Here is a 27,462-nt window from a genome sequence, read left to right on the forward strand (position 1 = left end):
ACACAGGATGTGTCATTTTTCTACAGGACTGGTTTAACACAATACTCGTTAGATTTTCTTTCATATATATTACGGAATTTCGTAGAGTAGGAAACAAACAGGTTTTATTCAAAAATCTCGGTATTGTATGAATAAAACTGACTGCGCTCTATGTACTCGTATATCGTTGAATTACAGTTGTTGACGAACAAATCTCTATACTGTGTGGCCTACATAAAATTTCATAAAACCCTAAAATGTTCAAAATTCTATAATTCATGTATATTATTTTTTAAGGGTCTTGAAGTTTTATAAAATCTTGAATTTTTATAAAACTGTTATTTGCTAAGTAGATGGCGTAAAATTCGAAAATTTAGGCCGTTGTGGTCTTACGAATACCAATTTTGACGTAAGTCAAGTTTTAACTATTATTAAAAATGGCTCAAAAGCCAAGAGTTCTCTATATATTCTAAATCTGCATATAAATTCGTACAAAAAATGTTGAAATTTTCAAAATTTTAGGGGCTTTGAAATTGTGTAGAAAATACTCTGACTTATTGAAAATATTCATGAGCCAATATTTTTGTTTTAATTCTGATAAATACTTATCATAATTGTATGGCAAAGAAGACCAACGAGCTGAGAGAGCTACCAATCGCGGAATTCTGAGCACCGCTTCACGTTTCAGGGCTGCAGTATGAATTTCAGGAACCAGCAGCCTACAACAACCGTCTGTGGTCGGTCTCCGGGTACAGCGGCGTACCGAAGGGGCAGAGCGCATGGCAAGCTCCCCCACTTAGTCCCACAAGCGCCAGCGCAGTCGCGATGAGCACCGTGGGGGGTGGGGGGCCAGCAGGGCAGGTGCAGAGCCCTCCTCAGGGACAGCAGCAGGCCCAGCAGCAGCCCGTCGCCCCCAAGAGGCCCCCCAGGAGGGTCCAGAAACAGCCTCCCGACCGTCCGAAGCGTGCACTGTTCTGCCTCAATCTCAAGAACCCCATAAGGAAGCTCTGCATTGACGTCGTCGAATGGAAGTATCCTTTTTTGCATTCACCCCTGCAGGTTTTCCACAGACTATACAAGGTGTCCCAGAAATAAGTGCAAGTATTTTAACTGGTAGTATAGTTCAACCCCAGAAACACGCCTATGAGGTTTTTTTCGCGAAAAAAAAATCGATTTTTTTTAGTTAAAAAACAATTTCTTGATAATATGGCAACATAGGTAGTAGATTAAATTTACAAGAAAGAAAATCCAGGAAAGATCCAGTAGTTCTCAAAATTTTAGCAAAAGATATATTTTTTTTCGAAATTTTCAAAGTAAAATAACTCCGTTATTTTGGACTTATTTGAAAAACGATAAAGAGAAAATATGTTTCTTTTATCGAGATCTACCACCCCTTAAAATACTTGCACTTATTTCTGGGACACCCTGTATATATTAGGGTGCACCAAAAAAAATATGAGGCACGGGAAACATTTTTTTTTAACTTCATTGCTTTCTAACAAATCAGCGTGTTGTTGTAAATATCAATACATATTCTTGTAGGAAATTGAACGATCTTCAAAAAAGGTCTGATATGATTTTTCATTTAATCGACTCGTTTAAAAGTTATTGAAGGTGTAGCAGTTTTTGTTAATAAAAAAAATTATTATTTAAAAAGCTATGTTGTCCTTTGCGTACGGCAGCTTTTCATCAATAGAGCAGTCATGGGTTCGTTTGTATTTCACTGGAGGACACCAAATTGCAATAAAACTAAACGTATTGGTCGCCAGGCAGCATACAAAAAAGAACGTTAAGTCGTAGTTGATAAAAAAAAAATTATTATTGGAACAGGATAATTCCTAATTATTGTAATTAGCGATAATTAATAATTACTATGTTTTATATATATATATATATATATATATATATATATATATATATATATATATATATATATATATATATATATATATATATATATATATATATATATATACAGGGTGGTCCATCGAAAACGTTCCGCACGGTATAACGGCCAGGGTATTTTTTTTTTCAAAAAATCCAAAAACACATCAATTTTGTTTGTGAGGGGGACAACTTTTGCCCCAAAAATGATTGCAAAATCTTCAACCCTCTAAGCGGGGGTGTCATCCCCCAACTTTTTTAAAATGGGAAGGGGTGTCAAGTGGCACTGCAATGAAAAGAGCTTTCTATCACAGTTTAAAGAATATAAAATATATATTATTAATATATAATATATAAATATATATAAAATATAAAAAATATATATATTTTATATTCTTTAAACTGTGTTTCTATTCTCTATATTTCCCCGCCTCGTTTTTGAAAATCGGTCAAGTCATTGAGAAAATATGAAGGATTGAAATTTGAAAAGTTTATTTAAACATCTATCAGAGTAAATGATAAGGTTAAATACCTTCGACCAATTTGAGGTTTTTTTTATTATTTCTAGATGGTTTACGCATTTTCTCACTTGCCACAAGGTTGAACGATCAGGTGCGGTAGTTGATGGTAGTTGATAGATAGCTGTTCTGTGACTTGTGCGTTGAAGTCCTTCTCAATATCGTTAAACTGACCCATAATAGAATTTCCAAAAATACCAGCCCACACGTTCAATTTCTGAGGGTTTTGTTTGTGCACCTCGTGAAAAACCCTGGGGTTTTCCTCAGCCCAGTACCGACAGTTATATCGATTAACGACACCGTTCAAAAAGAAAGTACACTCATCCGAAAAAACACACATTAAATAGGAAATTATTATCATTCGCCACTCGTTCACTCATAGTTTCACAAAATTGCAAGCGACGATCAAAATCGTCTTCGTTGAGTTCTTGTACTAACTGAATTTTGTACGGGTGGAACTTTTTTTTGTGGAAAGGGTTTTTTTAATATCCTTTGGACACTTGTACGATTCAGGCCGGTCTCATTGGCTAATTTTCTTGTACTCAGTGTACTATCCATGGCAACTTGGCCCAATACGAATACCTCCATAGCTTCATTTACTACAGGATTTTCCCTCTGTCTCTTTTTATTCCTAACGGAACCAGAGTTTCGCGAAATTTTGCTACTAACTCGCGAACAATTTTGCCATAAAGGTGTTTGTCAGGATGGCGTTCATTGAATATCTGCGCAACCCGATTGCCACATTCATTATTTTTAAAATAAAGGTCGATTATTTCCACTTTTTCTGCAAGTGAGTACACCATAATTGTTAAAAAGTTTAACGATATTGAGAAGAACTTCAACGCATAAGTCACAGAACAGTTATCTAACAACTACCACACCTGATCGTTCAACCTTGTGGCAAGTGAAAAAATGCGTAAACATCTAGAAATAATAAGAAAAAACAGCAAATTAGTCGAAGAATTTATCCTTATGTTTAAATAAACTTTTCAAATTTCAATCCTTCATATTTTCTCAATGACTCGACCGATTTTCAAAAACGAAGCGGGAAAGTATAGAGAATAGAAAGCCCTTTTCATTGCGGTACCACTTGACCCCCCTTCCCATTTGAAAAAAATTGGGGGATGACACCCCCGCCTAGAGAGTTGAAGATTTTGCAATAATTTTTGGGGCAAAAGTTGTCCCCCTCACAAACAAAATTGACGTGTTTTTGGATTTTCTGAAAAAAAAAATTACCCTGGCCGTTATGCCTTGCGGAACGTTTTCGATGGGCCACCCTGTATACCAGAGAACGCTTGATGAACTTATAGGATATTTTATGTCGTTGAGCTATTATTTCGTGATAAAATATAAAAAATTGTGGAAGTTTTCATATATACGATTTGAAGTTGAAATTTAACCTTCAATAACTTTCGAACGAGTCAATTAAATGAAAAATCATATCAGGCCTTTTTTGAAGACCATTCAATTTCCTACAAGAATATGTATTGATTTTTACAATACACTCATTTGTTAGAACACAATAAAATTTCAAAAAAACATCTCATTTTCAAAAAAACACCTCGATATCTCAAACTCTACCAGAATTTTTTTTCATCATCGTGGACGATATTTTCTCGGTAATTAAAAGAAAAAAAAATTGCTGCACCTTAACATATACGAGTATAAACTTCTTTATAAGTATAGACTTCCATTGTCTTTTTGCTTACACAACGTTTCGGTCAGAAGTATGACGGACCGTTATCAAGTGTGAACTAAACTAAATACTAAATCCTAAAACTACTGACCCTATATGCTAGAATCGAGTATTCACCCGTGAATTAGTTGGGTGCGGTAAAGGCATGACGTTCTTCATTAAGAATACCTGTATTGGAGCGTTTTATGAGTGTTTACCATATTGTTGAGAAATTTCCATACTTGGATTGTTAAAGATTTTCTTATTGTTAGAAATGAATACGGCCTTTGTCTACCACATTCAGCGTATACCTTTCTGCTTCTGGTTTCCTTGCTAATGAATTAGAAGTCTTATTTAGTTTATCTTTTTACTGACAACTTTTTAAAAGCAAATATTGTTTAATAGAGACATTTCTCTATTAACTGTGCAGAGAAGATCTTTCAGAAAAAAATAATTACAATAGTACATTTTCTGTAATTATGAGGTCTGATGATATATTCTACAGTCAAAGCGTATACCTCAGTAGAGGGTTTCCATACAAGTTTAGATTTAGTCTTTACGTTTAGATTTTCCGACAATTTTTTCAAATTCCGGAAGGCCCATCCAGGAAACCTTAAAAACCCGAACATATTCGGATAAATCCGGTCATATGTTGATTTAATGAACATCAGGCAGGTATATTTTGCGAAATTTTGTGAAATGCGATTTATAATTTTTTAACACGGAGCGCCTAAACTAAAGAAAACAAAATTCCGGATTCTGGTATATTGATTTTTAATTTATTGGATTTTTTGTGACGAAAGGGACACGCCTATGCATCAATCAGCCGAATATAGCTGTTTGTATGTATATTTTTTATAAGTGGCTTAAAACATGTTGGGGATAAATTAAAAAATAGTTTTCAGTATCAAGGTGAAGGGCGTTAAGTACTGGAAAATCGATATAAACTCTCTCTCATTGATGATATTAGCTTTTACTGGTACCGAGCACATTATACGCAATTAATTTAGAGTTGATTAATACGAAATGCTGTACAACATTTTCAAATACATTCCATATTTTTAATTAAAACTTCGTATCTTTCCAATATCGCGAAAATATTTTATAAAGGTTGAAGGCATTTCATCTGGAAAATTAATATTCTGTATTATAGTTTTCCGGCTTTTTCTCTCTAAACTTTAAAAAGTTTTAAATGCTGTGTGAAGTGATCTGATTTATTAATCTACCAGGATTGTAAATTTATTTTCTAGCGGAATATCAAACTTTCTAAAGTAGGTTAAGAAACTCTCATCTTTAATGCAGTTTTGTTGAAGTAAACTTTACTTGACTTTTTGTGAATCAAAAAAAAAATATTATTTTTATCTACGATACTTTTTTTATTTAGTCCTTTTTTTTAATCTACTATATAAAAATTATTTTTTTATTATAATAGTAATAGTAATTTATTACAGAATTCCGGAGTTAAATTTTAGAAACTTCTGGTTTTTAATGTTTTATTATTTTTGAGTTTGATAAGTGGCCGTCCTAGATAATTAATTTTAATTATCGAATTGAATATTTTTCGAAAAAATATTCAAACAAAATAAAGAGATGCATATTCTGTTATAAGCTCCAATAAGTTTGAGTCTCTACGTACACATAGATTCAAAGGTTTTGCATCACCCTAAATTTTCGAAAATAAATTTATTTTAGTCAATACTAGACCAGAGACTAGTTAGTTGATCATTTTTATTGAAAAAAAAAACTTCAACTGTTAGTTTTTAATTTTTTATCTCTCTCAGGTACGAGATTTATGTGATGTAACGCAGTTTTGGGTAGTAAAAATTAAGTAGCATCTACCGTATGATCGAATAAAAACGGCGTCAGCGATGGCTATGAAATGGAGATCGCTGTCATTTTATATGTAAAATTATATTGGAAATGTCATCTATCGTCATTTCCAAGCCAACTGGACGCCATTTTTTTTCGATCATACGGTACTTTAATTTTATATTTATTTATTCAAAAATTAACAAAAAAAAGTAAATCCAACAAGCAAAAAATAAAAATTATTTAGTCACGCCCATCCATGGAATAAAAGTTAATTTGATACCTAAAACAAATGAAATAACCTGCCTTGTATTTTTTTAGGATTTTTCTTGGGGCGCTTTTAATATTCTAGATGATTAAAGGCTTTTTAAATCCCCCGATTTTTTTTTCAAAGCTAAAAACAAATTTTAATTTAACTTCACACTTTTTTTGCGAGTCGGGGTGTTTGAGCGAGACCTAATACATTTTTTCGATATGAAACGATTAAATACGGTTTATTTGTAAAAAAATGCCTTAAAGGCAGTTCTCGAAATAAATTTGCTTTTGCGATTTCCCATAAAACAAATTCGAAATTCTTGTGGGCAAGGTTTTAACTCAAACATTTTTTTATTAAAGAAAATTTTTGTTTTAGTAATTCTTTATTGTAATTTGAAGTATCCTGGTTTATGGGGATTTACGAAATAAAAAAGTCTTATTTGACTTTTATCTCAGTCGTTTACATGTATATTTGAAATGCGTTGTGTATTTCAAAATTTTAATTTTCATTGAAGGAACGAATTCGCGTCTAGATATTTTTTGCGAGAAAGTTTTAGGCTGTAATTTTACAGAATTGCAGTGTTAAATTTTAGGAACTTCGACTTTTTAGTGTTTTACTGTTTTAAAGTTGATAAATGGCCTTCCCAGATAATTATTCACTGTATCAAGCTTAAAAAAATATTCTGGGATATATTATGCAGATGCGCATATTCTGTTATAAACTTACAATAAGTTTAATTCTCTCAATTTGAAATACCTTATAATAAAGAATAATTGAATTTTATAATGAAAAATAAACTTTATAAACGTAAAATAACGCTTTTAAATTATTATCAGATGAAATTCAGAAACTTTTCACTAAATGCCATCGATTTTCTAGGTCATTGACACGCAGTTTACTAGGTCATGGTTTTATTCCAAATTTCCTGGATATTTTCAGACAAAATTTTCTTTGGTCAGGAAATTCTCTTGTTCGTTGTTTATTGATATAATGTTCTTTTCAATTTCTTTTCGATTTAAAGCGATCTCGTTACATTTTTCTGATTGATTTTTTTTTTGGTGGGACCAAGAACAAGAGATATTTTCCGAGTATTTCTTTAATTCATCAACAAAATCGGAGAAGAAATGGATTTGTCAGACATCGTCTTGGAACGTCAGAAGTCAGTAATACATAAATATAACAAATTTGACATATAAAAGAAAAAAAAGCTCATTCTAACACATTTATTATTTAGTTTTTTTGCATTGAAGATTTCATTTTGGTGATATTTTATTTGTCTTAAAGCGTGGCCCAGACGTAACGACTTGGTACGATTTGCTCGTGTCGTCAAAACGTTGCATATAAACGTAGCGTGTGGACAGCAAGTTAGTGAGTTCAGCGAATAAAATTAAAATAATACAGTGACAGGGAAGAAAAAAATCAAGCCTACGAGATTGTTGCACTACGATAGTGATGCAGATATTTATAAACCGGATATGTGGTATTTTAATTTACTTAATTTTCTGAACCATCAAGAGACCCCAAAAGATCTATAGTAGAGACGTAGTTAAGGCGTTTAATTTGCCTTTTTTAACTTATTTAAGCAAACAGCAAGAGGAACAAGAAGAACTACAAGCACAAATTAACGAACTAAAAACAGTCAGCAATAAAGTAGGTCTCAAAATAAATTTAGCAAAAACCGAGGCAAAAACTAAAGTAATGTACAACGAACTAGTAAACAGAAAAATATTCCAATAAATAACACAATAGGTACTGGAAATAGTAGAAGAATATAAATATTTGGGTCTCTCAACAGAAGAATTAAGTTAGCATGGAGTACTTATGGAAGAAACTCAATCATATTCAAATATAGAACACCACTTTATCTAAAGACCACGACTGAAGAACTGGATGTTGTAATGTGGACACACATTTGTCTGTACGTTTTATCTGCAACGTTTTGTCAACGTAAGCAAATAGTACGGTAAGTCGTTGCGTGTGGACGACGCTTAAGAAACGAAGACGAACATTTTGCTGTAATTAAGTATTATACGTCAATAGAGGCAAGATATTCTGATGTCGTAATTATAGCCGAAGCCAAAGTAGCGTCATATTTGAACAAGAATCAGAACGACAGAACGAATATTAAGATTAATCAGCTTGTTCTCGCGAACTGCTGCATGCTGTCAGCTATTTCTGGATAAATCTCGATGATTGATGCTGTGTGGAAACTTTCAATTATTTGCCTACCTGCTTTATCTTGGTTATTGTATTTTTCCAAGAGTACCATCACCGTGCCACATCGCCAGAGAGCCGCTTTTTTTCTACATATTTATTAACACGATTCAGGTCGCGATACTATCGTTTTAATCAATTTTTAATTAGATTTGACGGGGGCTGTTTCGATTTATTCCAAGAACATTGATTTTTTTCGGTTTGCATCTATTTAATAATCAGCAAAACTTAATGAAATATGAAATATCCGTAATTGAAAAATTCCATCGATTAAAAATTGAAAACAACTTATTTGATTCCATTTTATTTTGTTATTGGAATTTTCGTAATTTATTTCGTTTCGCTGATATGTTTATAGTCAATTTTCTTCTTTGTCGTTCAAATATAGGCCTAATAATAGGGGAGCCAAGATGCTAAATGGCGATTTAGTCGAGTGTCGTGGGGGCCTATTGTATTGCGAAAATTAGATGCTAAAAATAAAAAAAAATTATATGTATGCTCTTTTACCGATGGGGGAAGGTTTTCAAAAATTATTATATATATTATTACAGCATACCTTCAGTAGTCCGGCAGATATCGTTCCGGCATATTGCCGGATTATCGAGGCGTTCGGATTACTGAAGCCACTTAAATATATTTCAAAACAACTTAAAAATTGTTAAAAATAACGTTTAACTTATTAAAATTAATTAAAATTATAGATAAAATTATTCTTCACATAAAAACTTGATTCCTCGCTTTGCAGCGCGGTATAAACGTTAATAGGTCTTTCGAGCTTTCACCACGAAGCTAATTTTTATTTTGATGAACCCATCTGCATTGTTTTGTTTATTTTTATACTGCGTACTGCAAATTTCGGAATCGTAATCTGCTCGGCAATTTGACAAGATTTTTCCCAAACAAAATATAAAAGTTTTTGCATCCGAATGTCAGCAAATGTTTGAAAATGCCCGAATAGTACCAGTATCCGGATTACTGTAGTGCCGGGACTAGCGACTGTCTATGGAGGGATAGAAAATAAGAAAAGAAAAAAAATCATTCGAGTGCAACAGATTCAAAAGGGATATTAAGTGAACTCTAAAGGAGCTCCTATTCAAAAGCCTGACGACTTGACGCGACCAGAACCTATGGCAGATTTCATAGATGAAACAATAAAAAATAACCACGCCCCAGAATGTCCAGGTGACTGTTTTTGCAACTTTGTGACTCTCCCGTCACCTTATGTCAGTTGAAATCGTCAGATTATTTAAATGGACACTTTTCTACATGTAATTAACTCAGCTTGCCTTAATCTAACGCGCTCGAGTTTTTCTAGCCATCATTTTTTTTACTACTCTGATCGACTATCCTATACGCACGTCCCTGTATAAAAATTTCATGTATGGTGCAGGTACTTAACGATGCAAGGTTTTTCCCCTTATATTATTCTGCCTGCCGGCGCTTGAGTAAATTCCAAAATCCCCGCTTGGGCTCCCCTACTAAAATGTGTATAGTCAATTTTCTTCTTTGCCGTTCCAATATAGGCCTAAATAAATATGTATCTTGAAGAAAAATCTATTTTCCTACAATACATTCTTGTAAACGCCTTGCAGTAGGACTAGCTCAATTTTATTACGATTTTTATTGAAAATATATTCATATTTTTATTTCTGGCGAAATAAGTAATATGTAAACTTTTAATTGGTTTTATGGCTTTTAAAGTCAAACAATGTTTTTAGCGTGTATTTTCTCTATGGAAAATTCTCGTAAATTAAAGATTTATGTTTTTAAACGGATTTTACTCTAGATCGATCGTTCGTACGTCAACTTTTGAGATGAAACACGGTAAACATTTCGTTATTAAAGCTATAAAGTGACAAAAAATGACATTTTAAAGTGCTAATTTTACTTACATTAAAATTCTAATAAACATTAGAAGTTTGTGTATAGCTTTTTAAATACATTCAGGTGAAAAATAACAAAGGTTTTCCTTAAGAACTTTTAACTAGACCTTTTGAATGGTTGATATTAATGACCATCTTTGCAAATTGTGTTGCCTTGGCTGTTTATACACCATTTCCTAATGGTGATTCAAATACAACAAACGCTTATTTGGTAAGTTTTTTTTATGTTTTTCACGTGTCATACATATCTCATAAATGAAATATTCTGTTAAAAAGTCAGTTTCTGTTCTTTTAGGAAAAGATCGAGTACATCTTTTTAGTAATTTTTACAGCAGAATGCATTATGAAAATTATAGCTTATGGTTTTTTTATGCACCCTGGGGCGTACTTGAGAAACGGTTGGAATTTGCTCGACTTTACTATAGTTGTTATAGGGTACGTAAAAAAACGCATATCAAAATACACCGTTAAAACTATTGCTGATATTAATTTGTACTCACGTGATATAGCTTTGGTGAGCAGCTAGAAAGCCAGGCAGTTTTATTATGTGTCTCCTAAATTTATTGAAAAGTGAACCAAGGTAAATATAAAAATAGGACACGTTAACGATGGCCACACACATTCAGTTTTTTCTCAAATTTACGAAAATTTCTATTCTCTATTCGACAATTTATATAATTTTTCGGCGTATTGTGCCATTTTGTTCCATGCCTTTTCTGGATTTTCTTTTTTACCGCAATTACCGCCGCCACTGCTAATAAGCAGTGGCACGTCTAGAGATTGAGTATGGGAGGGATAGTGGCAGTATTTAAGTAAAGTTCTACGTTTAAATAGTTTAAATTAAATTTACGCTGAAAGATATTGTGACTGAAAAAATACTTGGATTGGTCTGGAAAATAACATTATAAGTTCCTACAGAAAATAGAATAAAAAATCAATAACTCTTTGAAATATGGAGCATCAGTTGACGACGAATACAATAATTGACGTCAAAGAATTACCATAAAATATCAACGATAAAATTCTGAAGACTTGGACTACGCAGTTTTATCTTGAGGATAAACTGTATGTGTGTATGTACCTTTAGATACATTCTGGTCAAACCGTCTTTTATGCAATTTAGAGCAAATGGTGTGATTTCCGTGATAATTATTTTAGTAATAAATGAGTCATTTGACGTTTCCCATATGAATGAGCAAAAAATAGCTTTTACTCATGTTGGATTTTCCATCAGAAGTTTATTTACGAATCGTGGGTGTGAAATTTTGTTTTCGTAATATTAATTAATTTAGTGAAAATCATTCATTTTCTTTATTTTAATTTTACTTGCTCTACCTAATACAGAAAGTAAAATGTCATCTAATGAATTTTGATGAAAACAACGAATTTTAATTAAGAGATATTTTATGAAAGTATTTAGAAGTTCCAAATCCGAACTTGTACAAAGTACTTGGAACTAAATTATCATCGAACTTACTAATACGAAAGTTGAGTGAAATTCCAGAATCCGCCCACCCCATTCGACGCATTGTTTGTAGAATTATTTATGTTGTGTACAAGCTGTCTGTATTACTCAAATAAAACTTATTTATTTCAGCTATCTTGTTATTATTCTATTACTGAATAGGATAAAAAAGCTGAAGCTTAATGAAACGACGGAGCAAACATTTATTATGAAATATTCGTTGGTCGTAAACCTAGAAATTTGTAAAATAGGAATTGCCTTCCAACCTACTTATACAAACTGGGTTATAGAATCAACTGGAAATTTTATGTTACCAGATTTACTTTTAAAAACATTTCCTTATTAAAAGTCATATAACCTCGAATTCTCTTCTCGCCTAGGAAATTAAACGGAATTCATAAATGATAAAAATAATAATTTATTTCAAATCAATAAAATATTGGATCTGCAAGAATAGATATTGCTTTTTCGTGTTCAACGTTTGTAACAAACATGTTTATCCAATTTATCTAGATTTTCGCCTGTCTTCTGCTTTTCCAGAGTTATATACGCCCTTAAATTTGAGCTGGTTTTTTGGTGTATTTTTAAGTATCAGAGTTGATGAAGTAAGAGTTGCAGCTAGTATCCCTGATCATTTTAATCTGATTTTCAGTATGATTAGTACGGCACTCTCATTTTTGACAAGAGATAGTTTCGATGTGAAGGCTTTGAGAGCCTTCAGGGTACTGAGACCTTTGAGATTGGTATCTGGAGTACCAAGTAAGTGTTAATGCTGCATAATGCTTTGTAATGATCATTGTAGTCGGTCACAGAGAAAAAAACAGTTTAATTTTCATTACACGGATTATTTCGAGCCTTAAATAGACTTCCGTATTCTGTAGCTACCGGGATTAGTTAAATGGCCTTTCTTTTGACCATCCAATTAAATTTGCTCTGATATGACGTCGCTTTTCATCGTCGAATTAATTTTAACAAAACCCAAATTAATTCTGCGGCAAAAACAATTTATCATTTTGTGAAAAACCGACCATAATTTTACAAGCTCATTAAATGTTATCAAAATCCATGGGCGTAGCGAATAATTCAAATTTTTGTTCAATTGAACAGAGAGTTTCTTCACTAGTACCTTTGCTTTTATTATTTATCACAGTTCCAATATAATCACAGCCAAAGTCTTGTAAATGAAAAGCAGATTGGTCAATTAATTCGCAATTAAAATTTAACAGTATAAGATAAACCAGATTTTGGTACTGCATGGCTTTGGCATTTTTTGTCCCAACCTAAGTAAAATTCTAGCTACGCCCATGTCAAATTCTATTATTTTTCGATTTGATCTGAAAGAAAAACTCAAATTTACGTCACTTCAGGGCATATCGTATAGGATTCGTTCAATTTTTTATCACGAATATACACTCACCGGCATGAAAAAAGGGCATTAAAATTGTTATATATTGTGTTCTAGTGGACCGATTTTGATGATCTTTTAATCAATTTGCAGATAAATTATTTGACTTTTTAGTATCTCTTTCTAAATTAAAAATGAAAATTCCGATATGTCAATTGTACGAGGGAAAACAAAATGTTGATATTTTGGCGAAATTTTGAAACACCCTGTGGAATATATTAATAGAGCAAGGAACCTAAAAACTAAAAACCATTTTATCATTTAGGTGCATCCTTTCTCAATAGTTTATTTTTTAGTTCATGTCAACAACTTTATTTTTGTTATGAAGACATTAACATTTTTTCGTAATTTTTACATTAAAACCATGCCTTTGCTTTTGGTCCTATATTGTCCTAGTCAACAGACCTAGTGAGTTCTGGTCCCGAAGCAGGCCTTCTTGACATAAGATTTGCTTCGTTTATTCTTCTCCTTACAGTCCGTTCACTTACATGCACGTTCCTTATGCGCAATTCGTTAAAAATTTGAAATGCTGGCAAACGGCGGTTTCTTAGCGATAAACTTGCAATAAGTCGATCGTCTCGACAAAGGTCTCGATTCGAAAGTTCTCATGCGAAGGTTCCTGGATTTCCTTGCGACGTCTGGCGTCCACCGTCCACGTCTCACCGCACACTGGTTCGTTTTTTGAATGTACGTCGCTAAATCTGTATATCAATAACAGTAATGTATCGCTGTATAGGGAAACAAACCAGTACGCGGTGCACACCTAATTTGTTAGCGATATAATTTTGATGTCTATCATTTTCAGTTAAAGCAACTATAGCGGATACAGCTTCTGGACTTAAAACTATTTCTACTAGAGTAAGTGCCCAACAGTCATCAGACAATAATAATATGAGTTTTCAATAAGAGTGACTTTAATAGTGACATTACATAAATCATAAATACTATTTTATGGGCCTGTTGACTGGGACTAAAAGTAAAGCCATGTTTTTAATGTAAAAATTAATGTTGAAAATATGTTAGTGTTTTCTTTAAAAGCGAATATAATCAAAAGATATAAAGCTATTGAGAAGAACCAAAAAATTAACTATCGAGAAAAGATGCACCTAGATGATAAAATGACTTGCTATTTTAACATATTCAATAGGGTGGTTCAAACGTTCACCTAAATAACAACATTTTGTGTTTAATTGACAGATGGTGAACTTCATTTTTAATGTAGAAAGAGATAGTGAAAATTCAATTAATTTACCTAGAGATTGCTTAAAAAATCATCAAAATCGGCCTATTAGAACAAAATATATGAAACTTTAAATTACATCAAAATTTGAGGTGCCGTTTTTCGTGCCGGTGAGTATACAATAAACAAAATTAAAATTGGTTTGAAACAAACATACGGCTAGTAATGAATTAGTAATATAAAATTTATGAGTTATAATTGTTGTCTTTCAGGCTTACAGGTCGTGTTAAATTCAATTCTGCGTGCCATGGTGCCTTTATTACACATTGCTCTCCTTGTGTTGTTCGTTATTATTATTTATGCCATTATCGGATTGGAGTTGTTCTCAGGTCAAATGCATAAAACTTGTTTTCACAATAATACAGGTGAGCTGCGCCCCTATCTATCGGAAGGGAACGATATTCCCTAGCCCTGTTATATCTAGAGCAGCCAAGAATCAATTTAACTTCTTTGTTGACGAGTCTATCAATCAATTCGGAAGCTTCGAAGTGAAAAGTTTTTATATCAATACAGCGATGGAAGAGTTGTTAATAGTTTTGCTAAGATTCTAGTTTAATGAAACAACTTTTCATATTATCGCGACGTTTCATAAATACATATACATAGGTTTATATTAAAATACAGGAGTCCCTTTGTTTACTCTACATATTTATTTGCAGTTTAGCTTATACGCGTTTGTATTTTTGACACCAGTGATTTCTCTGTAGTAATAAGCAAATGCAAGATCAAAACCAATATTTACCTTAGTCTTGGACAGTCATGGTCTCGCAGATAAGAAGTGGTCTTAGTCTTGGTCTTGGTCTGGCTGCAAGACTCTTGAAGGTCTTTTTTTTATATAAAAAAAATTATATTTAAAAATAACTCATAGCCGTATTTCTGGGGTCGAAATATATCATTGCTTAAAATATTTGCATTTATATAAGAGTCATCCTGAATAGTTTATATAATATCAAATTTGGTTCAATAAACGTCTTGTCAAGGAACGTACCCTCCGCGTTAAATAATATTCTTTGACTCTGGATATATCAGGTCAGAAAAGTACAGGGATGCGCAAATCACTTGGGGATAATTTTGTAGGGGAACAAATGGAAGAGCCACATCCATGTGGTGATGGTTTTAACTGTTTTGAAATTGGACCCGAATTCGTTTGTAAAGGTTGTCACGAACCGAATTCTGAAAATGGCTGTAAAAATGAATGGAAAGGACCAAATTCCGGCATTACCAATTTCGATAATTTCGGTTTAGCTATGTTAACTGTCTTTCAGTGCATTACTTTAGAAGGCTGGACCGACGTACTTTACAATGTAAGTCATTTTTTTCAATAAATCTCAACAAAACAGCAATGTTTGCTAATTCTAGATACAAGACGCTCTAGGAAGGGAGTGGCAATGGTCATATTTCGTCTCCATGGTTATATTAGGGGCGTTTTTTGTTATGAACTTGATTCTTGGTGTCCTCAGCGGAGAATTCTCCAAAGAGAGAGAAAAGGCTAAGGCAAGGGGCGACTTTCACAAGCTGAGAGAGAAACAGCAGCTCGAAGAAGACCTCCGGGGTTATCTGGATTGGATCACTCAAGCTGAGGACATCGAGCCCGAAGGCGAGGATCAACAAAACCAGGACCAGAGGAACGCCATATCGAACGAGATGGCGTCCACTGACCAGTTGGAGGAAGAGGTCCAGCAGGATTCTTGCTTTACTAAGAAGAAAAAAGACTTTGACCGGGTCAATAGGAGGATGCGAAGGGCTTGCCGTAAAGCCGTCAAATCGCAGGCCTTCTATTGGCTTATAATTGTTTTAGTGTTTTTAAATACTGGCGTTTTAGCCACCGAGCATTACCAGCAGCCTATCTGGTTGGACCATTTTCAAGAATACACAAATATGTTTTTTATCGCCTTATTTACAATAGAAATGTTGTTGAAAATGTATAGTTTGGGTTTTCAAGTAAGTCCTCATAAGATAAAACCCGAACTAAAAAAATTATATTAATCCGATTTTCTGTATTTTTAGGGTTACTTTGTGTCCTTATTTAATCGTTTCGATTGTTTTGTTGTTATCGGCAGTATAACTGAAATGGTTTTAACTCACTCAAACATAATGCCACCTCTGGGAATATCTGTGTTGCGCTGTGTTAGGCTGTTAAGAGTTTTTAAAGTTACAAAGTAAGAACAACCAGCATGAATTCATTCAGTTTCTGATAATTTGAAATATACTTCTTTTAGATATTGGCGGTCACTGTCGAATTTGGTGGCCTCGTTGTTAAATTCTATACAATCGATAGCTTCTTTGTTGCTTCTACTATTTTTATTCATTGTTATTTTTGCCCTACTGGGAATGCAAGTTTTTGGTGGACGATTTAATCGGAAGACCGAAGAAAAGCCTAGATATAATTTTGATAGTTTTTGGCAGAGTTTATTGACTGTTTTTCAAGTAAGTCAATGAAATACTTTATACTCTATTCCTGGCATATCACGAATTGCTAAAACAAATATTTCCAGATATTGACTGGTGAGGACTGGAACACAGTCATGTACGACGGTATAGAAGCCTATGGAGGTGTTAAAGGATTTGGTGCTCTAGCTTCTATATATTATATAATCCTTTTTATCTGTGGTAACTGTATCCTTTTATTAACAAAAATTGAAATGATCAATGCGCAAAATTATATTTTCTACTTAAATCCAAACGACAGATATTTTGTTGAACGTCTTCTTGGCTATCGCCGTCGACAACTTGGCTGACGCGGAATCTCTGACCGCTATCGAAAAAGAGGAGGAGGAAAAACAGCAAGAGGAAGATAAGAGGTCGAAGAGTCCTACTCCAAATCCAGAAGAAGAGGAAGAAGAAGTTGAGGAGGAGGAGCACAGTTTAGAAGAAGAAATGGAAGATGGACAGTATTCCGAAAGGTTAGCTCGATATAATTTTCAGAAATTCCAAAGATTGTCGCCACAACACAACGTCTAATTCTATGAAGATATCCCTTTTTGGAGATATCTCTTTAACGTGTCTTGTAGGCGATAATCTACTTTATACTGGAAAATCATATCTGATTGGTGTTTGATGTGTGGGTAGATCGGGCCATGAGGATGAGGAGGAAGCCGAATCTCATACGAAAATAGCTCTGGAAGGGGAGGAGGAGGACATTGGCCAAAACGAAGGTAAGGCAGTATTAAATTTTGTCATTTGTGGTTTCTTTTTAAGCGTAGAAAAGGAGCTAGCGAGTGACGGACATAGCAAGCTATAACGGTCATTTTTAGAGGACGAAGAGGGAGAAGACATAGTCGTTGTTTCGAAAGACTCGGCTAGACCACGCCGTCTCTCAGAGGTCACTATACTTAAGAAAATCAAGCCGATACCGAAGGGCAGTGCCTTTTTTATATTTTCGTATAAGAACAGGTACGCCTTCTAGAACAGAACATAGCTGCAGATCGCTCCTTTCGCTCTATCTCTTTCGCTTGGCGTTCTTTAGTTTAGATAGACAGACCTAGGGATACGATAATAGCGGACCAAAAATACCGATACCCCATACTTAGGGCCTCGAACGATACTCTGATACTAGTCCAACGTGCTTCTTTTCAATCGAAGATCTCAGATAGATGGTCTAGACGCATAATTGCTTAATAATAGAAAAGACTTAAGTACCATAGAATCAAAATACCGTTCGGGTCACTGTGGTAATCGAGGATCGTCTAACCTGGTCTCTTCTGCAGCTATGTTGGTAGAACTCAGATAGTAATTAGTGTGATTGTGTGCCATTACAGATAACGGAGATGATAACGATGAGGGTAGCCGCGTCGGGGCTAGGCCACGGCGCATGTCCGAAATAAAACAAAACTCTCAGAAAGTTCCCATTCCCCCTGCGTCATCTTTCTTCGTTTTTTCACCGACGAACAGGTGACATGTGACAGTAGACATGCCAGCAGGGCCTTAGGTCTCAGTGTGTTGCTTGCACCCTGTTCCGGTACTGTGTAGTATGGCCTCGTACTGTTTAAATGCACAGTGCGGACCTCCCCAACCAGCGTAGAACCACCCTTTATAGTTTCAATGTCTTTAGCTAATTTGCTATGCTCAAAATGGTCTGATTGTTCATAACAGTTTTTCATATTATTTTTTACCGACATATATACACCACTTGCGCCCTGCGGTTAAATTTTTTAGGCTATCTATGCCAAGTTTCGGACAGTCTTTGACCTGAACACTTTCCAAAAATAAAACACATAGTCTATTAACCTTACATAGACTTTTAGATATGTTTTTGAAAATGTATTGATTCATTTCAGTTTACTGTGCAAATAAATGCGGCAATAATTTAATATTATTGCAACTAATTATAAAATAAATGCATTTGTGTAAGTCTCTGAATTTTTCTTTGGGGCTAACAATGTCCTCCGATGACTACTGGGCGCAAGTGACCATCATCCATTTTTACGAATCTTTCGGTGTGTAATTTTGGAGTTTGTAAATATTATAGTTTTATCACAGATTTCGTAAACGTTCAAATACTTCATTTAGAAATTGAAGGTTTATTTTTAATTATCGGGAAGCGTGATCATTTCCAATTTCGCTAAGGGTTATTTAATAATTGACTGGTGCGTAGATGAGGAAAATATAGGCCATTTTGATATTAATGATAAAGGCATTAACGGATTGATTAGAGTTAGATGAATTTACGGAATTTTATAAAATTATTTTTGAATCGACATCGCGTTATTAACCTTCGTAAATTAAAAACAACTGTTTATTACCCTTTATCCTATTTCCCTAATCAACTTATCCTTTCCCTAACCTCCCTCAAACCTAATCTCTGGACTTATGTATGATCGTCTAGACATCCACTATTTTGTGATCATCATTCAATATTCCAAAGTTACACGCATCGACAGAGCGATTCTTTTTTTTTATTTTGTTTTGATTTTCATTCTTTGTGAACTGCTAGATTTTTGTCGTAGAAATCAGTCGTTGAATGTTATATTATATTCTCAGCAACCAAACTAATTAAAGAGTCGAGTGAATTAAACATATTTTGAAAAGTAATCTTTACACCCATTTCCAGTAGTTTTATGTGTTTCTAAATATTAAGTTTTGAGTATTTATACAGTTTGTTTCTCCTCAAATCCCTAGATTATTTTTCAAACGCGATTTGTTTGCTGAGTTTCAGATATGATAAATATTTCGATTTTTTCTTAATCGGGAAAATTTCCGTTTTTTTTCTAGATTTCGGGTTCTGTGCCACTGGCTATGCAATCATTCGTACTTCAGCAATATAATTTTGGTTTGTATTTTGGTTTCTTCCGCTTTATTAGCTTTGGAAGATCCAATTCCAGATAAAGAAAATAAAAAAGCCGATGCAAGTATATTTTGATATGTGCACTGGAACGCGTTCATGTAGTTTTTTTTTAGATATTAACGAAATTCGACTACTTTTTTACTGGAATATTTTCCGTGGAATTGGTATTAAAGACAATATCATACGGATGCATTCTACATAAGGGTGCCTTCTTAAGATCAGCATTTAACGTACTGGACTTAGTCGTAGTGTGCGTTTCTTTGGTGTCCATTTATAACAGGTAAAACAATAGTTTGCGATCAGTTCAAACAAAGTGTGATTATCTCTTGATTTCCAGTCAGGGAGCAATGTCAGTAGTTAAAATTCTTCGAGTTTTAAGAGTACTAAGGCCTCTACGAGCAATAAATCGCGCTAAAGGACTTAAGGTAGGTGTCTTTTTTACTATTTCTATATTTCCTACCAGTGACGTGCTCATTATTTTTATTTTATTTGTATCAAACTTATTTCTCGATAAGTATGCGTTCTATTTTTACCTCAACGACAGAGATACGGTATTATTTCTTGAAACTATGCCATAAGTTTGTGTTCGAATATTATTCTAGTAACAAAGCCCGATGCTGAAATACTTATATGCTATCGGCTTTTATCTAAATTCTTTTCAATAATAAAGTTATTGAAAATGTATTTATCTCCTAGAAATATCTTACGTTACCTATATTACTTATAAATAAGTTTTCTTTGAGAAATTTCCTTTTATATCTCTATATAAGAAAATCCTTAATTTAATTATTTCAGATCTAGTCGGCTGGCGGATTTTAATTCTATGTTCGTTGCTTTTAATATTCTACTCGTAGGTGCGTTTCTTTATCAGATTGCTTTCAAGGAGTCTGTCTCTATAGGTTATGCATATCATAATTTCATAAAGCTGTTGCTCTGATGCTTGCCCATATAAATGAAAATGAATAATAAAGCATATTATAGTTCTTTGGATTTATTTATTTCTGAATTTCAGTAAAAATAATAAACTAACTATACGTAAATCTACCACGATACAATGAGCTGTTTTGGGCTCATTTTAAAATGTAGCAAAAATAATGTTTAAATATTACTATATACTGATATAATGATAAAGGATGGTTAGAGGTGAGGTTTTAAATTTAGCCATAAACATATAATTTTTCCTCAAGGTTTGAACTGCGCACTCCAAACATTGAGATATTCTGCAACCTGTATCTTGAGGCTGCCGGTGAACTGTACAATCCAGAGAATAATATTTGAAATTTTAAATAACTCTGCAGACCTGCCCGAACAGAAGTGGTAGTATAGTAAGTTAATTTACCAGTTTTCGCTGTGCAGCATGGTTATTTTGCAAATATAGACCATCAATTTGTGGAAGAATTCATTAAAATATTCGAAAGATAGCCTTGCCTTTAGTGAATAGTTTGAATAAATGCAGTACTCCCGATTTCTAGATACAGCATTTCTTAATGATGCAAAAGATACTGGAGCATTGCTAGCCAAGCATTCGAAATGAGATTTTTGCGTATCAACTGCTAACGAAACGTTCGTCGCGAGCAGCGAACCAGCGTTCTGCTCAACTCAGCGGCAGCGCTCTGCTCAACTCAATCTCCGCCTTTAAGAAAAGAGTGTAAGGAATAATAAAAATAATAAAAAAAATCTCAAAGATTCTTTCAATTTTGGAGCATCAGCTTGTGGCGTATAAAACGGACACCAAACAATTATCACCAAAGCATTATTATGGGTAGACGCTATTGCTATATACCCGAGTATCCTGCGTAGTTTTATATACCTTGAGGAAAAACTGTATGTATGTAACGGCTACCTTAAGTTCCAATAGGACCTACATGGTACAGTCCGTTTGGATTGTAGCCAAGTTCTCAACAGGAAGTGTAGCCACAAACGCAAAGATTTCATCCAAAGGCCGGGTGCGAAGGCCGGATCCGCAGACCGGATGTTTTGGTGAAGGGGGGTGATGCATTGTGGAAGATTTGAACAATTTTCTATTGGAAGCCCAATGGTCCCAACTTAAATTTTATTTTTTGCGAAATACTGTGTGGAATAGGTTATGAGCACGTCACTGGTAAATCCACAACGATCTGAGCCAAAGATTAGGTGCGGGAATGGCCCTATCCGGCTGGTGCCATCTTGGTTTCAATGACTTACTTGTGTCTGTCCCTAGCAAGTAGTCCAGTGTCTTATCGTGGCAGTTAAGACCATCGGCAACATAGTGCTGGTCACGTGCCTGCTACAATTTATGTTTGCGGTTATCGGAGTCGAGTTGTTTAAGGTAGGCATCAGCAGTCCGTTGTTGTCCAGCAAATGCACCTATGGGTTCCCACTGCAGCCAACCGGGGCAGCTACTAACCCGCATGGCCGCCGTATCGGCAACTGGGCCTTCCAGCATCCTTCGTGTCAAGCACTTGTAGTCATATCTAGGGTAGGGCATTGCCGCGCCGCCCCTGCTAGGTCGACCCAGGGTGCATTTGACGTCCAGACGGCTGCCCGCTGCCCCAACGATTCGGCCGCGCGTGCGCTTTACCTACTTCCCTCGCTGCAGTGGCGGTTCGCGACTTAGGAACCAACACAAAATTGTGATTAACAATTTTAACCTATCTGTCCAACGTCCATGCACACGACTCTGATTCTAAAACTTTGCCTTGGATTTCTCATATAGCAGATTCTCCTATGTAATAAGTCGGATTCTGAGCTCGCTTAAAGATTGGTGTTCAGACTACTCTCGATATCTTCAAAAGTGTAAGAGATTTAGAATCAGAACAATTAAATGTCATCTTAAAAGTTACTACAATAAAAGTAAACACCAAAGACACTATCAATCCAACTTTTTTATCACAAATCTCTGAGATATTCAATGTTGAATCAAAATGTTATTTCGTGTTCTGTTTATGAATAATGTATGAATAATAATAATACGAATATAAGGCTAAAATTTAGTATACTCGGCAGTATAATACCTCTGTAAGTCTGTCATATTTAAATCGAAATATCGCTCCCAAACTCGGACAGAATTTGAAAAAAATGCATATAAGAGAAACCTAGATTTGCATTAATATTATTTTTTTAGAATTTCACCACAAAACGTAAGATGATACCACAGCTTATTACAGTAGCAGCCCGCCAATTATATAGAAAATAGACAATTTATTCATCCTGTAAGCTATAAATAGGTAGATAAGATACGTTTATATAGATCTGGGATAGTTATGGGTACTAAATAAGCGGTGGTTAGTAATAAACTAAATATTGTATTTGGTTTCTTAGGTTTCCCTCATATCGCATAGTGAATTTTCGAAAATATTTTAACATATTTTTTTAATTTCTTTTTATAATTCCGGCACTGCCGAGCCGTCACTGCTTTACTGACTATTTCGTTTGTTTCATCTCTTCATGCCGAATCTTCCTATGGCTAGTATGTAGTGAAATGCGTGATAGTAGCCATTAAGACGATCGGCAATATCATGCTGGTCACCTACCTTCTGCAGTTCATGTTCGCTGTCATCGGAGTGCAGCTCTTTAAGGTAAAGTGCAGTGCTTCGAGCTGCACTGCGTCGTAGATGTGCATGTTCTGTCGTAGCTGATTGGATAGCGATTTGAGTAGGGCGCTGCCCTCTCAGCTCACAGATCACGCTCACAACTCACTTTTGAATTTCTGCGAATTCCTCCCGTTTTTACCACATCCCGGTCTTCCAATTCTTTCACACTCGATTTCTCCAGAACAACCAGTGTCAGTGTTGAACTGTGCTTTTTAGAATGACTGTCGTAATAGATTCGTCGGTTTTGCGTAAAGAATATCTAGAAACTAATACTATAAGGGAAAACAGAACGATAACTAGCGAACTCGCTGATGACTTGAAATCCTTATATCCGTCAATCGCTTGAAGTTGTAACGAAGATAAACATCCGAGCAGCAATTTCCCAAAGATGTCATAACTATATCAGTAAATTCAATTCTTGACTAAAAATCTACTGAACTTTTTAAATAAATTTATAGAATATATAAATTTCAGAATTCCATCTCTGATAATATTAGAACACCACTTCTTTATAGATTTCATTATAGATTACACCACAATTTTACAAAGGTGATGGACCACTCAAATCTATTACTAGTCGACAGTCACGCGTATGTCTGTAATTTTAATTCGCAGGTAAATCGTATTATCTGCCATTTTTTTTATGTAGCCTGTCCAAATCTTCCCTGAGTCGTTGGACAGACTTTAGACACTGTAGACAGGCACATATAGAATTAGGGCGTTCAAAATCATTTGTTTGTTTTGAAGTTCATTCATTCCCGACGGGACGGCGATGTTAAGGTGCGTTCAAACCGGCTGCGCCGCGAAACATTTTTTTAAAATATACTTTTGAAGTGTATTTTTTTTAGCGCGCACAAAAGTATATGTTAAAAAAATGACTTGCGCGGAGCGGCGCAGCCGGTATAAACGCACCTTTACGGGTAGTGTGGATATGTTCATTGTTGGCCATTTTCTAAAGTGGAAATTGACAAAAAAACTGTAAATTTTGCTGGAAATATTTTACAATATTGGCATGGTAACTCTACGCTTTCGTAAAAAAGAATCTTCTCGAAAAATATCTCATAAATTTTATTGCTTTTGTACAGCGACATTCTATTTACTACATTTTATTTTTATTTCCGATGGTCGTTATTACATATATTTCTCGAAACACAATCAGATAAAATGCAATTTTAATAATGGATTTTTTCCCTATTTCAACAAAACCTTTTCAGATCTGTCTATTTTTAGAGCGATAAATTGTGAATTCGCAGGGCCTGATACGTTTCGAGGAATGATTTTCATTATCCATCATACTGCAATATTTCAGTTCTTTTTCAACTTTAATTCGGCATTAACGCTTTGGAAGTACTTTAAAAATAAAATATAATTTGTGTCGTACGTAGGGGTACGGTGCTCTATAGACAGTTGGTTTCGAAGAGAAACGTTTCAAAACAATTATGAAATTTTAACACAGCCAATCGAAAATAAATTGGGCGAACGATTCTATCTAGCTTTTTTGCTGTTATTATTTTCATAACTGGTATAGTTTATTGGTTATTCCCGATATTTAATTTCAGTAAAATTTACAGAAATATTTGTAGCATTGTTAATATCCGTGTACGCAATTAAAAATAAAAATAATATTATTAGATAATTTTTTCTGGTATTTTAGTCTGCTTGTATCAATTAAAAATTAATAAAAATATGTATATTAAATAATTTTGTTTATTGGCTTTCAAGAAGTTTATTAATCAGGAATTAGATTTGGTACTATTGGAATTATGTGCGTCCAATAATTGGATTTTTTCTTTAAGAAGTTTTCTGGTAACTGAAAATCTTCCGACCTAGATTCCTATCTTTGTCCTGCCCCTTTTCCAACTTACTTTCGAACTCAAAATAGATTAACCCTCCTGCACGAGGGTTGTCGCAGAAATTCCTACAAAATCTTCTGTTATTTGTCTTTAGCCTGCCATCAATAAATGTTTTGTGGGCACTGTAGTTGCGTTGAGAATATTTATTTTAATTGACGATCGGTTATGCGATGCGTTTGGCGATGCAAGTTCCAAGTAGTAATGCTGGTAAGGCTTCATTCAGCTCAAGAATAGCACGATAAACGTCACCTGAATGGTGCCATCTATTTGAAATCATCAGCGCACGCCATTTCAGGCAAAAGTTAACTTATTTATGTCGAATGTGAGCAGCCATTTCTAACACTATTTTTTTAGGGTATTGATTTGAGACACGTTTTACTAGTTATGACTACAAGTGGTCGCAGTTTGTAGATGTTCCTGTTTTTGCATGGATGCATGTTTTTTTAATTTAAATTCGACTATGATTTATTCACACGCTGATGTAGTTTTCTTCTGAAATAATTGCTTCTTCATTTATTACGTGTTACTGCTAAAATGGATACTTGGTTAGTTTCAAACTAACCAGCAATTTTGCAAACTAATAAAAGCGCTTGTTATTTTGAAGGAATCCGCCCAATCTTTCTAGTTTACAATCTAACTGGTGAGTTTGCAAACTATCTATAAAATCTGGTTAAAATGGGTATTTTAAGTCAATTTAAAGTCAAAAATGTATTTCAGTTGTTGTTCATGACTAAAACTATAATGGAGTTATCATATTAGCCAAAATAATAAATGGTTATTAGTTATTATACTGTCAAGAAAAATGGCGCATCCGCCAGAAATTAAAAATGTATTACTGGTTGCCTGCACAACCGCAACGTATCCGCCAGAAATTAAAAGACTTTTTCAGGCGCCATCTTTTAGTCAAGTCGAGAAGTAAGGGAATCAGACAATAGAATTGTCTGGTATGAAGAAGTACGCTTTCCAGAAAAGGTGGATTTTTTCAAAATAACAGCACTTTTAGTTAGTAAAATAGCTGGTTAGTTTAGGACTAGCCAAAAGTATCCATTTTAGCCGTTACATATGCATTGAATCTCATAACACCTCTTTCAATGGAATACATCATTTGCATACAGATTTGATTAGTATATCACAAAAGACTCAATTTCATGTAATTTTTGAAAATTAGTTGATTATTATGTAAAATATCACCACGGAATCGAATAATAAACAAAACATTTATACGGTATAAGAAAACTTTATTTTTATTTTATTACGTGAATCAAAAATATTTTTTATTAAATAGAAACAAACATAATAATAGGTAATGTAGGTACCTGTGACCTTTACAATCAGGTTTTTTCAGTGTATAAATATGTAGTTATAAAATTAAATGGATATCTGTGACGTATCAGGGAATATCATAACAACTACGGCATGTTTGCTGGAAAAGAAAACAAAAAAAATCTAATCTATAGTAAAAAATAACCCTACAAGATAGCGATACATCATCTCGTTTACAATTACTTAAGAAAATTACATCGTTTTTACTTCAGAGAAAGTGTTCCGAATGATTTTCTTCCCTTTCCAAGCTAATATAAATATTTTTTTGTGCATGGGTTTCTTTTTATTTGAACGGTGATTATTTTTTCGAAATAAAAACATGGATATGTTTAATTAAACTTGATTTTTTTCGAAATAGGGTAAATTTTCCCACTGTACTGATGGCTCGAAGCTGACAGCAGGTGAATGCAAGTAAGTGGTTTTTGTTAAGGCGAGTTTTACGAGTCAAGTGAATTGATCAAGTCACAGAAATGCAGCTGACTTGAAAGCGTATTCCGAGTTTACACATTTCATAACAAAAGCTTCTGCTGGTTGATTCAAAATAGCGATAGTACTACATAGTGCCAAAATTTTGATAGTAGAATTGATAGAAAGCTTACTGCGTAAAAAAATTGACGTAAAAGGAGATTATGGATCAGAAAATGGATTAGTTAGAGATCTTAATACCTTAACAATAGTTAGGATCCTAGAAATTACCAAAAAAAATTAAGGGTGGATGCAAATCAATTTAATTTTTTGTTGGAAAAAGTTGCACTCAGAATTAAAAAATAGGTAGCGCTATATGTAATCGGCTTAAACTAGAAATTACCCTTCATTAACTAAATTTGTATTTCGGATTCTGTGTGTTCCACATACACCTTATTTTTCATAAATATTAATGGACTTTACAGAACTTTCTTCTGACCAACTAAATGTCGCCATTTTAAAAACACAACTTTAACGGCAAAACCGTAGTCAAGCGAGAACTGAATCAACTCGTTTGACCAATTGACATGATTTTTCGAGTTTAGACGATCATATTACATTTATTCGAAATGAATTCAAGTGACTTGGCTCGTGTAAACGCACCTTTAAAGTAGAAATGAAGTTGAAAGAATAAAAT

The 27,462-nt window shown here is 34.1% G+C and overlaps 1 protein-coding gene across 4 annotated transcripts in view; it reads left to right on the plus strand.

Annotated features, from left to right (window-relative positions):
* The window catches only part of LOC115882483 (muscle calcium channel subunit alpha-1), a 57,941-nt gene that overhangs the window by 18,069 nt on the left and 12,410 nt on the right, over positions 1 to 27,462 (plus strand). Inside the window, exons 2-19 of one of the 4 annotated variants that reach the window (XM_030900556.1) lie at positions 668 to 1,010; positions 10,324 to 10,429; positions 10,514 to 10,653; positions 12,336 to 12,442; positions 14,541 to 14,693; positions 15,406 to 15,632; positions 15,688 to 16,269; positions 16,336 to 16,487; positions 16,548 to 16,755; positions 16,824 to 16,944; positions 17,018 to 17,231; positions 17,398 to 17,483; positions 17,583 to 17,721; positions 19,540 to 19,672; positions 19,726 to 19,892; positions 19,950 to 20,037; positions 23,062 to 23,169; positions 26,719 to 26,771. In XM_030900556.1, coding sequence (XP_030756416.1) covers positions 668 to 1,010; positions 10,324 to 10,429; positions 10,514 to 10,653; positions 12,336 to 12,442; positions 14,541 to 14,693; positions 15,406 to 15,632; positions 15,688 to 16,269; positions 16,336 to 16,487; positions 16,548 to 16,755; positions 16,824 to 16,944; positions 17,018 to 17,231; positions 17,398 to 17,483; positions 17,583 to 17,721; positions 19,540 to 19,672; positions 19,726 to 19,892; positions 19,950 to 20,037; positions 23,062 to 23,169; positions 26,719 to 26,771 — 3,127 coding nt within the window. Of the gene's footprint in view, positions 1 to 667; positions 1,011 to 10,323; positions 10,430 to 10,513; positions 10,654 to 12,335; positions 12,443 to 14,540; positions 14,694 to 15,405; positions 15,633 to 15,687; positions 16,270 to 16,335; positions 16,488 to 16,547; positions 16,756 to 16,823; positions 16,945 to 17,017; positions 17,232 to 17,397; positions 17,484 to 17,582; positions 17,722 to 18,086; positions 18,220 to 19,539; positions 19,673 to 19,725; positions 19,893 to 19,949; positions 20,038 to 21,812; positions 21,921 to 23,061; positions 23,170 to 26,718; positions 26,772 to 27,462 lie in introns of all 4 variants that reach the window. The other 3 variants (XM_030900557.1, XM_030900555.1, XM_030900558.1) reach the window with 3 other exon arrangements.

This window comes from Sitophilus oryzae, unplaced genomic scaffold (genome assembly GCF_002938485.1).
Source record: "Sitophilus oryzae breed Bouriz unplaced genomic scaffold, Soryzae_2.0 scaffold_177_pilon_pilon, whole genome shotgun sequence".
Classification (NCBI taxonomy): domain Eukaryota; kingdom Metazoa; phylum Arthropoda; class Insecta; order Coleoptera; family Curculionidae; genus Sitophilus; species Sitophilus oryzae.